The 13,529-nt window shown below is 41.1% G+C and overlaps 1 protein-coding gene across 50 annotated transcripts in view; it reads right to left on the reverse strand.

The window, feature by feature from the left end:
• The window catches only part of dlg1b (discs large MAGUK scaffold protein 1b), a 261,565-nt gene that overhangs the window by 91,185 nt on the left and 156,851 nt on the right, over positions 1-13,529 (reverse strand). For all 50 annotated transcript variants that reach the window (XM_090181831.1, XM_090181824.1, XM_090181829.1 and 47 more), the window contains one exon: positions 329-498. In XM_090181831.1, the coding sequence (XP_090037957.1) occupies positions 329-498 (170 nt within the window). The remainder of the gene's footprint in view (positions 1-328; positions 499-13,529) is intronic.

Below are 13,529 nucleotides of genomic sequence, written 5' to 3' on the forward strand. Positions count from 1 at the left end.
TTTGATCTTATCTGAGGCTTAAAAGTGTAATTATACTTTGATTTAGAGATTAAAACCAATAGTTTTCTAATGCTAATTAGCAAATGCAACAACGACTGATAATGATAGAGCACGTCACAAATGTACATTTGTGTGACATTTTGAAATCACTACAAACAGTGTTAAAGTAAATCATATTTTAAGAAACAACTCCAAAATAGTCTCCCCTACACTACCTTTGGGCCCTCTAAAAAAGCTTAATGTAGCATTAATGCTGTAGTGTGGATAAGTGTGTTGAATTAAATGTAACACTATTAGTTGATTTAACACTTGTGATGTTGCTGTGTACCTTTGGGTCCTTTCACTAGCTTGATCTCCATCACCTTCTCGGAGACAGGCTTCCTCCGGCGGACGTAGAGGCGCACCAGCGACCCGGCCTCCTTCAGAGCTTCCACTGCCCGACTGTGGGTCACGTCCCGCACGTCTGCCTCATTCACCCGCAGGATGACGTCGTTGACCCTTCACCGGGGTGAAGAGGAATGACAGTTAAAGCCAGGGTGGGGTCCCATAATCCAATCATAGTTTCAGCCAACTCATTACTCAAAGGACAAGTTCAGTATTTTACAACTTAAAGTCAATTGGTTCCTCAGTTTGTAGTGACTGTTCGAAGAAAAACAAACCATGGATTACAGTTTCTATTGGCCCATAGACTACTTTCAGGGTGGGGAACCATCCTGTTACGAAAAACTGAACTTCACTTTTAAAGTCTGCAGGTGTAATCCATTATGATGCAGGTATAATGCTTTGTAACACTTGTCATGAGCATGTACGACCTACTCATATCTTCCAGTCACAAGACCTGAAGGTAAATTGCCAGTTTGCTTCAAATTACCAACAAAAGATTCAAATGACGACAAAAACAAAAAATGGAGTAATACTTTAGGTAAGAGTGGACAGTAAGTGTAAGTGTAAGAACATTGTACTATGTTCATGTATAAAAAGGCCCAGATGCCCTTTATTTTGGCTACCATGTCTAGAAGAGATCTCAGTGACTTTGAAAGAGTAGTCTCAAAGGAGCATAGGGGGTTTAAAGATGGTGTCTGTCACCAGATCTCAACCCAAAAAAACAATTATGGGAGATTATGAAGCGGCACTTGAGACTGTTTTCAAGCACCATAAACAAAACACTGAATGATGGAATTTATTGTGGAAGAATTGTGTCGCATCCCTCCAATAGAGTTCCAGACACTTGCGGAATCTATGCCAAGAAACATTGAAGCTGTTCTGGCAGCTGGTAAGGGCCCAATGCCTTATTAACACACTTTATGTTGGGGTTTCCTTTATTTTGGCAGTTACGTGTATGTATGTATGTATGTATGTATGTATGTATATAAAATGACTTGAAAATGACAAAGAACATCAGGAAATATCTCAGATCTCTCTTTACCTTTCCAAATTGACTAGATAAAATGGAACTGACCCTGTAGCTTTCTCAAACTTGCGCAACCAAAACCGACATCGGGTGCCATATTTGACCCTCCCCCGTCGATGGAGAATGTCACACTGGCTCACGTCCGCTATTGTGACTCTGGCTTATCTTGACACTTGTCAACGGCTGTATTAAGTTCTTCTGCCGGGGACTAGTGTAATATTGATGAGGTGATGAAAGCACCCAAGCACTCTGACCCTGTGGGTGTGTCTGTGGGGTCCACAGGGAAGCTTGTGTCTGTCAGTGACTGTCGGGATATTGAATTATGTTACCTGCCAGGGTGTTACTGTTCAGGGTCGTGTTCATTCGGGCACAATATGAACCCAGGTCTACAATTTGCGACAGTCACCCTCTCAATGCTCCTCTTTCTATGCTGTGCTAGTAGGCTGCGTGAGTAATATCCTGGGTCCTATCCACACAAACATATTACTCTAAGACCCCAGACAATCTGGGATCATTTAGGGATGCCAAACTGACGGATGTGCACATGTAGGCTACACGTTTAAGCAGTGGATCTGCAAGTGCGTAGCCTATAGATCCAAAAGCTAAGACACCGACTCATGCAAGGGTTTGTCTTTATTTTGACTATATTCTACATTGTAGAATATAGTAAAAAAATAATGTAGTAAACAAAACAGTCATGTAGTAACCAGAAATTTGTTAACCTTTCTAGGGTAGGTGGGACAATAGAGTCCCACCTGGCCAACATCCAGTGAAATTACAGAGCGCGAAATTCAAAAACACTAAATTCAAATATTTAACATTCTTGAAAATATATGCGTTATACATCAAAATAAAGCTTAACTTCTTGTTAATCCAGCCGCCGTGTCAGATTTCAAAAAGGCTTTAAGGTGAAAGCAAACCATGCGATTATCTGAGGACAGCGCCCCGCTTACACAAATGAAAATCATATTTCAACCAGGCAGGTGCGACAAGTCAGAAATAGCAATATAAAAAAATGCCTTACCTTTGATGATCTTCTTCTGTTGGCACTCCAAAAGGTCCAAGTTACATCACAAATGGTCCTTTTGTTCGATAATTGTCCTTTATATCCATAAAAACTCAGTTTAGCTGGCGCGCTTCAGTCAATAATCCACCCATTTTCTCTCCTTCAAAATGCATACAAAATGAACCCCAAAAATTACTAATAAACTTTTCCAAACAAGTCAAACATTTAGAATCAACCCTGAGGTCTCCTAATACGCAAATAAATGATCAAATTTAAGAGGGAGAATCGTCATTGTCTTTAAAAAAATACAGAAGAACGCGCTCTCTTCCAAGCGCTTGGAAACACTACAGCAAAAATGGGAGCCACCTAGAAAAAAAATTCAAAAACCAGCCTGAAACTTATTCTAAAGACTGTTGACATCTAGTGGAAGCCCTAGGAACTGCAATATGGGAGGAAAAAGTGGTAAACTGAAATTATTTTTGGGGGGGATGGTTTGTCCTCGGGCATTTCAATTAACAGGTGTGCCATGTGAAAAGTTAATTTGTGGAATGTTTCCTTCTTAATGCCAATCAGTTGTGTTGTGACATGGTAGGAGTGATATACTTAAGGTAGCACTATTTGGTAAAAGACCGTGTCCATATTATGGCAAGAACAGCTCAAATAAACAAAGAGAAACGGCAGTCCATCATTACTTTAAAACATGAAGGTCAGTCAATCCGGATAATGTCAAGAACTTTGAAAGTTTCAAGTGCAGTGGCAAATGATGATGAAACTGGCTCTCATGAGGACCGCCACAGGAAAGGAAGACCCAGAGTTACCGCTGCTGCAGAGGATAACGTTCATTAGAGTTAACTGCACCTCAGATTCCAGCCCAAATAAATGCTTCACAGAGTTCAAGTAACACACATCTCAACATCAACTGTTCAGAAAAGACTGCATGAATCAGGTATTCATGGGAGAATTGCTGCAATGAAACCATTACTAAAGGACACCAATATGAAGAAGAGACTTGGTTGGGCCAAGAAACACAGGCAATGGACATTAGACCGGTGGAAAACTGTAGCGATACACCATTCCATCTGGTTTGTGCTTAGTGGGACTGTCATTTGTTTTTCAACAGAACAATGACCAAACACACCTCCAGGCTGTGTAAGGGCTATTTGACCAAGAAGGAGAGTGATGGAGTGCGGCATCAGATGACCTGGCCTCCACAATCACCCGACCCCAATTGAGATGATTCGGGATGAGTTGGACCGCAGAGTGAAGGAAAAGCAACCAACAAGTGTTCAGCATATGTGGAAACTCCTTCAAGACTGTTGGAGAAGCATTCCAAGTGAAGCTGGTTGAGAGAATTTCAAGTGTATAAAGCTGTCATCAAGGCAAAGGGTGGCTACTTTGAAGAATCAAAATATATTTATATTTGTTTCACACTTTTTTGGTTACTACATTATTCCATATGTGTTATTTCATAGTTTTGATGTCTTCACTATTATTCAACAATGTAGGAAATAACAAAAATAAAGAAAAACCCTTGAATGAGTAGCTGTGTCCAAACGTTTGACTGATACTGTATACCTAAAGGTCTTATGTGAGCCGGTTCAGCCAATTCAGAGAGTATATAACGAACAATTACACAATGCGTCAGTATGTGAGTACAGTCGTGGCCAAACGTTTTGAGAATGACAAAAATATAAATTTTTACAAAGTCTGCTGCTTCAGGGTCTTTAGACAGATGTTACTGTGGAATACTGAAGTATAATTACAAGCATTCCATAAGTGTCAAAGGCTTTTATTGACAATTAGATGAAGTTGATGCAAAGAGTCAATATTTGCAGTGTGGACCTTTTTTCAAGACCTCTGCAATCCACCCTGGCATGCTGTCAATTAACTTCTAGGCCACATCCTGACTGATGGCAGCCCATTCTTGCATAATCAATGCTTGGAGATTGTCAGAATTTGTGGGTTTTTGTTTGCTTCTTGAGGATTGACCACAAGTTCTCAATGGGATTAAGGTCTGGGGAGTTTCCTGGCCATGGACCCAAAATGTCAATGTTTTGTTCCTCGAGCCACTTAGTTATCACTTTTTCCTTATGGCAAGGTGCTCCATCATGCTGGAAAAGGCATTGTTCGTCACCAAACTGTTCCTGGATGGTAGGGAGAAGTTGCTCTCGGGGATGTGTTGGTACCATTCTTTATTCATGGCTGTGTTCTTAGGCAAAATTGTGAAAAATTCTTATTCAAACTCTATCAGCATGACAGAGTGATCTCCAGCCTTGTCCTCGTTAACGAGAGAATCACTGACTTTGTAAGCTGGTCCTTTTGTGGCAGGGCTGAAATGCAGTGGAAATGTTTTTTGGGGGGATTCAGTTCATTTGCATGGCAAAAAGGGACTTTGCAATTAATTGCAATGCATCTGATAACTCTTCATAACATTCTGGAGTATATGCAAATTGGCATCATACAAACTGAGGCAGCAGACTGGGAAAATTCATATTTGTGTCATTCTCTAAGCTTTTGCCACAACTGTACGTGTGTGTATTCTTTAGGGATGTGACAAATTTAAAAAAATAAAAATAAAAGTTCTAATTTATTGGTTTTAAGTTAAAACGAAAAAATAAACATTTTTTGGAAACAATCAAAGCTTACCTTAGTGGTCAAATGATTGCGTTCACCAGAAAGAAAAAAGACAACAGAAAAAATGAAGACGTTTACAGAACGTATCCTGAGCATAGACAGGCAATATGCTCTTCAAAAAACACCCAGTGAAATACTAGCTCACCAACTATGTCAATCTGACACATTGCATACAATTGCACAAATAAATGACAGTGATTGTATGCCCACCTGTGACAACAATGAAATAGACGATGTCAAAAACGTATATTCTAATTTATATCCATCAGAATACATTGGAAACACTCCACTAATTGAAGAACACCACCCACCGCTTCCGAGTATATTACTCGCCAATGTCCAGTCTCTAGATAACAAGGTAGACGAAATTAAGGCAAGGGTTGCCTTCCAGAGACATCTGGGATTGTAACATTCTGTTTCACGGAAACATGGCTCACTCAGGATATGTTGCCGGAGTCGGTACAGCCACTGGATTTCTTTATGCGTCGTGCCGACAGAAATAAACATCTCTCTGGGAAGGAGGAGGGCGGGGGTGTATGCTTCATGATTAACGACTTATGGTGTAGTCGTAACAACATACAGGAACTCAAGTCCTTTTGTTCACCTGACCAATAATTTTTTACAATCAAATGCAGACCATACTATCTCACAAGATAATTATCTTTGGTTATCACAGCCGTGTATATCCCGCCTCAAGCCAATACCCCGACGGCCATCAATGAACTTCACTGGACTCTATGCAAACTGGAAACCATATATTCCGAGACACCATTTATTAAAGCTGGGATTTTAACAAAGCGAATTTGAGAACAAGCCTACCTAAATTCTATCAGCATATTGATCGTAGCACTCATGTGGGCAATACACTGGATCACGGCTACTCTAACTTCCGCGAAGCATACAAGGCCCTCCCCCACCCTCTCTTCTGCAAATCCGACCATGACTCTATTTTGCTCCTACCGTCCTATAGGCAGAAAATCAAACAGGATGCACCCGTGACTGGACCTATCCAACGCTGGTCTGACCAATCGGAATCCACGCTTCAAGAATGTTTTGATCACGAGGACTGAGAAATGTTCTGGGCAGCCTCATAGAATAACATCGATTTATATGCTGAATCTGTGAGTGAGTTTATAAGGAAGTGCATTGGAGATGTTGTGTCCACTGTGACAATTAAAACCTACCCTAAACAGAAACTGTGGATAGATGGCGGCATTCGTGCAGAACTTAAATAGCGAACCACTGCATTTAACAATGGAAAAATGACTGGGAACATGGCCAAATTTAAACAGTGTAGTGATTCCCTCCGCAAAGCAATCAAACAAGCGAAATGTCGGAATAGGGACAAAGTGGAGTCGCAATTCAACGGCTCAGACACAAATGTGGTAGGGTCTAGAGGCAATTACGGACTACAAAAAGAAAATTCACCACGTCACGGACAAGGACGTCTTGCTTCCAGACTAAACATCTTCTTTGCTTGCTTTAAGGATAATACAGTGCCACCGACAAGGCCCGCTACCAAGGACTGCAGGCCCCCCCCTCTCCTTCTCCGTGGCTGACGTGAGTAAGACATTTACACGTGTTAACCCTCGCAAGGCCCAGACGGCATCACTAGCCGTGTCCTCAGAGCATGCAGAGACCAGCTGGTGTGTTTATGGACATATTCAATCTCTCCCTATCCCAGTCTGCTGTCCCCACATGCTTCAAGATGGCCACCAATGTTCCTGTACCAATGAAGGCAAAGATAACTAAACTAAATTACTATTGCCCTGTAGCACTCATTTCTGTCATCATGAAGTGCTTTGAGATACTAGTCAAGGATCATATCACCTCCACCTTACCTGTCACCCAAGACACACTTCAAGTTGCATACTGCCCCAATATGTCCACAGACAATGCAATCGCCATCACACTGGCCTATCCCATCTGGACAAGACGAATACCTATGTAAGAATGCTGTTCATTGACTACAGCTCAGCATTCAACACCATAGTACCCTCCAAGTTCATCATTAAGCTTGAGGACCTGGGTCTCAACTAGAGGTTGACCGATTAATCGGAATGGCCGATTAATTGGGGCCGATTTTAAGTTTTCATAACTATGGGAAATACCTATTTTTTTACACCTTTATTTAACTAGGCAAGTCAGTTAACCTCTAGCGACGAGCAATCCCGTATCCGGGAGCGTATTCATAGCCTCAAGCGCATTACCATAACGCAACGTTTTCTATTCATGAAAATCGCAAATGAAATGAAATAAATATATTCAAACACAAGCTTAGCCTTTTGTTAACACTCATCTCAGATTTTCAAAATATGCTTTTCAATCAAAGCTACACAAGCATTTGTGTAAGAGTATTGATAGCCTAGCATAGCTTTAAGCCTAGCATTCAGCAGGCAACATTTTCACAAAAACAAGAAAAGCATTCAAACAAAATCATTTACCTTTGAAGAACTTCAGATGATTTCAATGACGAGACTCTCAGTTAGATAGCAAATGTTCATTTTTTCCAAAAAGATTATTTGTGTTGGCGAAATAGCTCCGTTTTGTTCATCACGTTTGGCTAAGAAAAAGACCGGAAAATGCAGTCACTACAAATTAGCTCCATAATATCGACAAAAACATGGCAAACGTTGTTTAGAATCAATCCTCAAGGTGTTTTTCACATATCTATTTGATAATATATCAGTCCTGACAGTTGGTTTCTCATACGCAATAATTTCAACGAAGGACAGCAAGCGACCACCTGGTAGATGTAGTCTCTTATGGTCAATCTTCCAATGATATGCCTACGAATACGTCACAATGCTGTAGACACCTTGGGGAAAAAGTGGAAAACGTAAGCTGACTCCTAGCCCCTTCACAGCCATATAAGGAGTCATTGGCATGAGGCGGTTTCAAAAAATGTGGCACTTCCTGATTGGATTTTTATCTGGGTTTCGCCTGTAACATCAGTTCTGTGGCACTCACAGACAATATCTTTGCAGTTTTGGAAATGTCAGTGTGTTTTCTTTCCAAAGCTGTCAATTATATGCATAGTCGAGCATCTTTTTGTGACAAAATATCTTGTTTAAAACGGGAACATTTTTCATCCAAAAATTAAAATAGCGCCCCCTATATCCAAGAAGTTAAGAACACATTCTTATCTTCAATAACAGCCTAGGAACAGTGGGTTAACTGCCTTGTTCAAGGGCAGAACGACAGATTTTCACCTTGTCAGCTCGGGGGAACCAATCTTGCAAACTTAACTAGTACAACGCAATAACGACCTGCCTCTTTCTCGTTGCGAATGCAGTAAGCCAAGGTAAGTTGCTAGCTAGCATTAAACTTATCTTATAAAAAACAATCATAATCACTAGTTAACTACACATGGTTGATGATATTATCTAGCGTGTCCTGCGTTGCATATAATCTAACTGAGCATACAAGTATCTGACTGAGCGGTGGTAGGCAGAAGCAGGCGTGTAAACATTCATTCAAACAGCTCTTTGTTGTGCGTCAAGCATTGCGCTGTTTATGACTTCAAGCCTATCAACTCCCGAGATGAAGCTTGTGTAACCGAAGTGAATTGGCTAGCTAGTTAGTGTGCGCTAATTGTTGTTGTGTTGCTGGTTCGAGCCCAGGGAGGAGCGAGGAGAGGGACGGAAGCTATACTGTTACACTGGCAATACTAAAGTGCCTATAAGAAGATCCAATAGTCAAAGGTTAATGAAATACAAATGGTATAGAGGAAAATAGTCCTAAAATTCCTATAATAACTACAACCTAAAACTTCTTACCTGGGAATATTGAAGACTCAGGTTAAAAGGAACCACCAGCTTTCATATGTTCTCATGTTCTGAGTAAGGAACTGAAACGTTAGCTTTCTTTCATGGCACATATTTTACATGGAACATATTGTACTTTTACTTTCTTCTCCAACACTTTGTTTTTGCATTATTTAAACGAAATTTAACATGTTTCATTATTTACTTGAGGCTAAATTGATTTTATTGATCTATTGTATTAAATTAAAATAAGTGTTCATTCAGTATTGTTGTAATTGTCATTATTAAATCAAATAAAAAATTTAATCGTCCGATTAAATCGGTATCGGCTTTTATGGTCCTCCAATAATCGGTATCGGCGTTGAAAAATCATAATCGGTCGACCTCTAGTCTCAACCCCGCCCTGTACAATTGGGTCCTGGACACCCTGACGGGCAGCTCCAGGCGGTGAAGGTAGGAAACAACATCTCCACTTCGCTGATCCTCAACAATGGGGCCCCACAAGGGTCTGTGCTCAGCCCCATCCTGTACATCCTGTTCACCCGTGACTGCATGGCCATGCATGCCTCCAACTCAATCATCAAGTTTGCAGACACATTAGTGGACTTGCTTACCAACAATGACGAGACAGCCTACAGGGAGGAGGTGAGGGCACTCGGAGTGTGGTGTCAGGAAAACAACCTCACACTCAACGTCAACAAAACAAACGAGATGATCGTGGACTTCAGGAAACTGCAGAGGGAGCACTCCCCTATTCACATCGACTGGAAAGCAGTGGAGAAGGTGGAAAGTTAAGATCCTCGGCGTACACATCACGGACAAACTGAAATGGTCCACCCACATAGACAGTGTGGCGCACAAACTCACAAACTTTTACAGATGCACAATTGAGAGCATCCTGTCGGGCTGTATCACCGCCTGGTACGGCAATTGCACCGCCCACAACTGCAAGGCTCTCCAGAGGGTGGTGCTGTCTGTAAAACACATCACCGGGGGCAAACTACCTGCCCTCCAGGACACCTACAGCACCCGATGTCACAGGAAGACCAAAAAGATCATCAAGGACAACAACTACCGAGCCACTGCCTGTTCACCCCACTACCATCCAGAAGGTGAGGTCAGTACAGGTGCAGGTGCAAAGCTGGGACCGAGAGTCTGAAAAACAGCTTCTATCTCAAGGCCATCAGACTGTTAAACAGCCATCACTGACACAGAGAGGCTGCTGCCTGTCATGTCGTGGCCCTCTTTGGGTGTAACTAGTGGCTTCCCCCCCTCTCCCTCCTACATCCAGGTTCTGTTATTCCAGGTTGTAAATTCCTGGAGACTCTCCTCCTGGCCATGCAGTATAGAGAGAGTTTCACAGTAGAACAAATGAACTTCTTCTACATCACACAACTTGAGAACTGAACAATATTCATGTATTGGAGAATGTGTAAACGGTTGGTGGAGAAGCCAGCTACGACCCGGTCCGTTTTGTTTCATAATTGTGATCTCATGAAAGACAATACAGCCACATAACCATAACTCTGTTATACAGGTGCCTCCGTTATGAGGTTTGCATCGAATTATTGTATAAAATGAATGAGTAAAGATGAAACTATTTGTAAAATGATGTAAGGTGATGTTAAACCTTGTAATGAAAGAGAATTGTATTCCCTTTAAAGTTTAACCAAGTCACTAGCCCACCCCCTTGAGCACAGACATGATCTGGTGTCATGGAACAGCCCTTTTCTACTGTTACGAATGAAACCCCACCTGAAGAAATCCTCTTCAGACTATGCATACCTCGGTCAGCTAAGGGGGCAAAGGTTTGAGTAGAGACCACAAAAACCTCAGTATAAGCTAAGGTTGTGATGGTTGTTGAATTCCTAACCATACCACGTGGAGCATTGGCTACACGGCGGGAAATGGTTAAACTCTGAGACTATCGATCCCAACAGAATAAGAGCAAATCTTAGATACTAATTACTAGTCTGAAGCAAGGAATTATGTCAACCTGGGGTGCGAAGACCGACAACTGCCGAAACATCAATTTCTATAAGAACATTTCTGAATGGTATTCTGAAGTATCCATTCTAACCATGAAAGACTTCAGGGAAGCAGAAGTAGAGATCCAATAGAGATCACGACGACACACTGAGCATAAATATTAATTGATTGCAATTATTCCCGAATGAATGAGCGTTCATGTGCAAAGGATTAGCATTTCAGTCCACACCCACTTCCCTTTGTTCGCCAAGCCGTCATATTGGCTTAGCCCACTAGGGAACCTCCCCTATCATTTCCTTGTAACCATATCTACTGTTTGTATGTTTATGCATTCTGTGATTATTTAGTTAGTAAATCAATTATTAAGACAATTGATGCATGGATGATTCATAGTAAAGGCTGGGTTCGTGCAGATTTACAACGTTTGGAATGAGATTAACGTGAGTTAAAGAATAATTCATTCATAATCACGTAATAATTACAGAGAATTGATTTAATAAAATAACAGTCTTCACTTTAATGACGTCAAAGACAACATATTATGACGCCCCGTGCGAGGAATCTAAAATAGAATTGGACTTTACTGTTGAATTTTATATATATAAATATAAATTGTGCAAACAGAATAGTACAAACAGACTGCTTTGTATACAAATTGGTTGCGTGTGTGTTTCCATTTGAACAAGCTATTTAGAAGCGCCAACCGGTCATGTGTCCATTGTCAGAGCAATCAGTTGTAAATTCCAGATTAGTCCGCTAGGCCAAAATATTAATTTCTAGAGCAATGGCATAGAGCCAGTAAGGTTAGAAATTAGAGGATAGATCTGTTCGGCGTCCGAACCGAAGTATTCTGTCCGCCAACTGTGCTAAGCCAGTGTGGGTAGGCCACAGGCGTACCTGTATTTACGTACTGTGACGCCGAATGGGCAAATGTGAGACGTCACTTGTTAAACCCACCCCCCCCCTTTCCATGGTGAAGGGGCCTCTATTTTGTGCATGGAAGTGAGATTTCTGTACAAAGTAGGATTAGCTTGCACGAGAGGCTAAGCTAACAAAGGGAAACAGTATTTTCTTTTTCCTGTGTCACGTTGAAATTCATCCGCATTGCGCGACGGAAGTCCCATCCTTTGTACTTCCGTTGGAATTCAGCTTTCTGCGATCACTGGTGGTGAAGAATCGCCAGTATATTTCTTGAAAAATAATTAGGTGACACCCAAACCTGGATCATGTTAAGATATCCAGTCAATTGCGATATCGGACTAAATCTGGAATTTACAACTGATTGTTGGCGCTTCTAAATAGCTTGTTCAAATGGAAACACACACGCAACCAATTTGTATACAAAGCAGTCTGTTTGTACTATTCTGTTTGCACAATTTATATTTATATATATAAAATTCAACAGCAAAGTCCAATTCTATTTTAGATTCCTCGCACGGGGAGTCATAATATGTTGTGCCTTTGGCATCATTAAAGTGAACTGTTATTTTATCAAATCAATTCTCTGTAATTATCATTACGTGACCTGTTATGGCTGCAATCCCCCTATCGGGATAAGTGTCATCAACAACCGCTGAATAGCATAGCGCTACATACAATAAATATTAATATAATATTTATATTCATGATAACACAGCTTAGCCTTTTGTTAATCCACCTGTCGTGTCAGATTTTGAAATTATGCTTTACAGCGAAAGCAATCCAAGCGTTTGTGTAAGTTTATCGATCACACAATAAAACATTAAGTACACTTAGCATCAGGTAGCTCGGTCACGAAAATCAGAAAAGCAATCAAATTAATATATCACCCGCTAATGTCTTTCACAGTAGGAGAGGGGAAAACAATGGCTGTCCAAATTCTGTTGCGCAAGCAAAACTCATGTGACCACTTGACGTGATGTTAATGTTCTGGCTCATTTTTCAAAATAAAAGCCTCAAACTATGTTTGAAGACTGTTGACACATTGAGGAAGCGATAGGAAAAGGAATCTGGTTCATATCCCTTTAAATCCAGCAAAGGGAGGCTATGGAACATGGAGTTTTCAAAATAGAAGCCACTAGAAGTTAGATAGAAGCCAATAGAAGTTTTGATTTTCCTCAGGGTTTTGCCTGCAATATCAGTTATGTTATAATCACAGACAATATTTTGACCAGTTTTGGAAACTTTAGAGTGTTTTCTATCCAATACTAATAATAATATGCATATATTAGCAACTGAGACTGAGGAGCTGGCCGTTTACAATGGGCACCTTTTCATTCAAGCTGCCTATCTTACAACTCAGAGAGCTTTCAAGCACAGCTTTTGAGGCATCAAAAGTTCACAACGCTAAGAGCCCTGACCGCTCGGTTTTGAAGTTTGACCACGAGCACTCACTCCAGTTAGAGTGTGCATTATCAGGTATTGGAGCGTTGAGAGACGACGCACAACAACGGTTTGTACCACGAAAGCATGATTCCAATAACCTCTGCGGTCCAAATAACTGTAAAGTACGTCGCCATCAAAACGACTACCACAACAATCGACCTGTTCACTACGTTCCTGCACCCAACCCACACAAAGTGTCAGAGCACAAGGGTAACAACAGGTTGAAGGACGATCAAAACATAAACCAATGTTCTCCAGAAGTTCCACTATGTGAAGAACTATAGCGAGAACAATTTGAGAAAAGGGTAAAAGTCACAAGGACTAGATGGGAAATTACTGGACACCAGGTCCGCAGGAA

The sequence above is a fragment of the Oncorhynchus mykiss genome, chromosome 8 (assembly GCF_057628025.1).
Source record: "Oncorhynchus mykiss isolate SJ-2025 chromosome 8, ASM5762802v1, whole genome shotgun sequence".
NCBI lineage: Eukaryota > Metazoa > Chordata > Actinopteri > Salmoniformes > Salmonidae > Oncorhynchus > Oncorhynchus mykiss.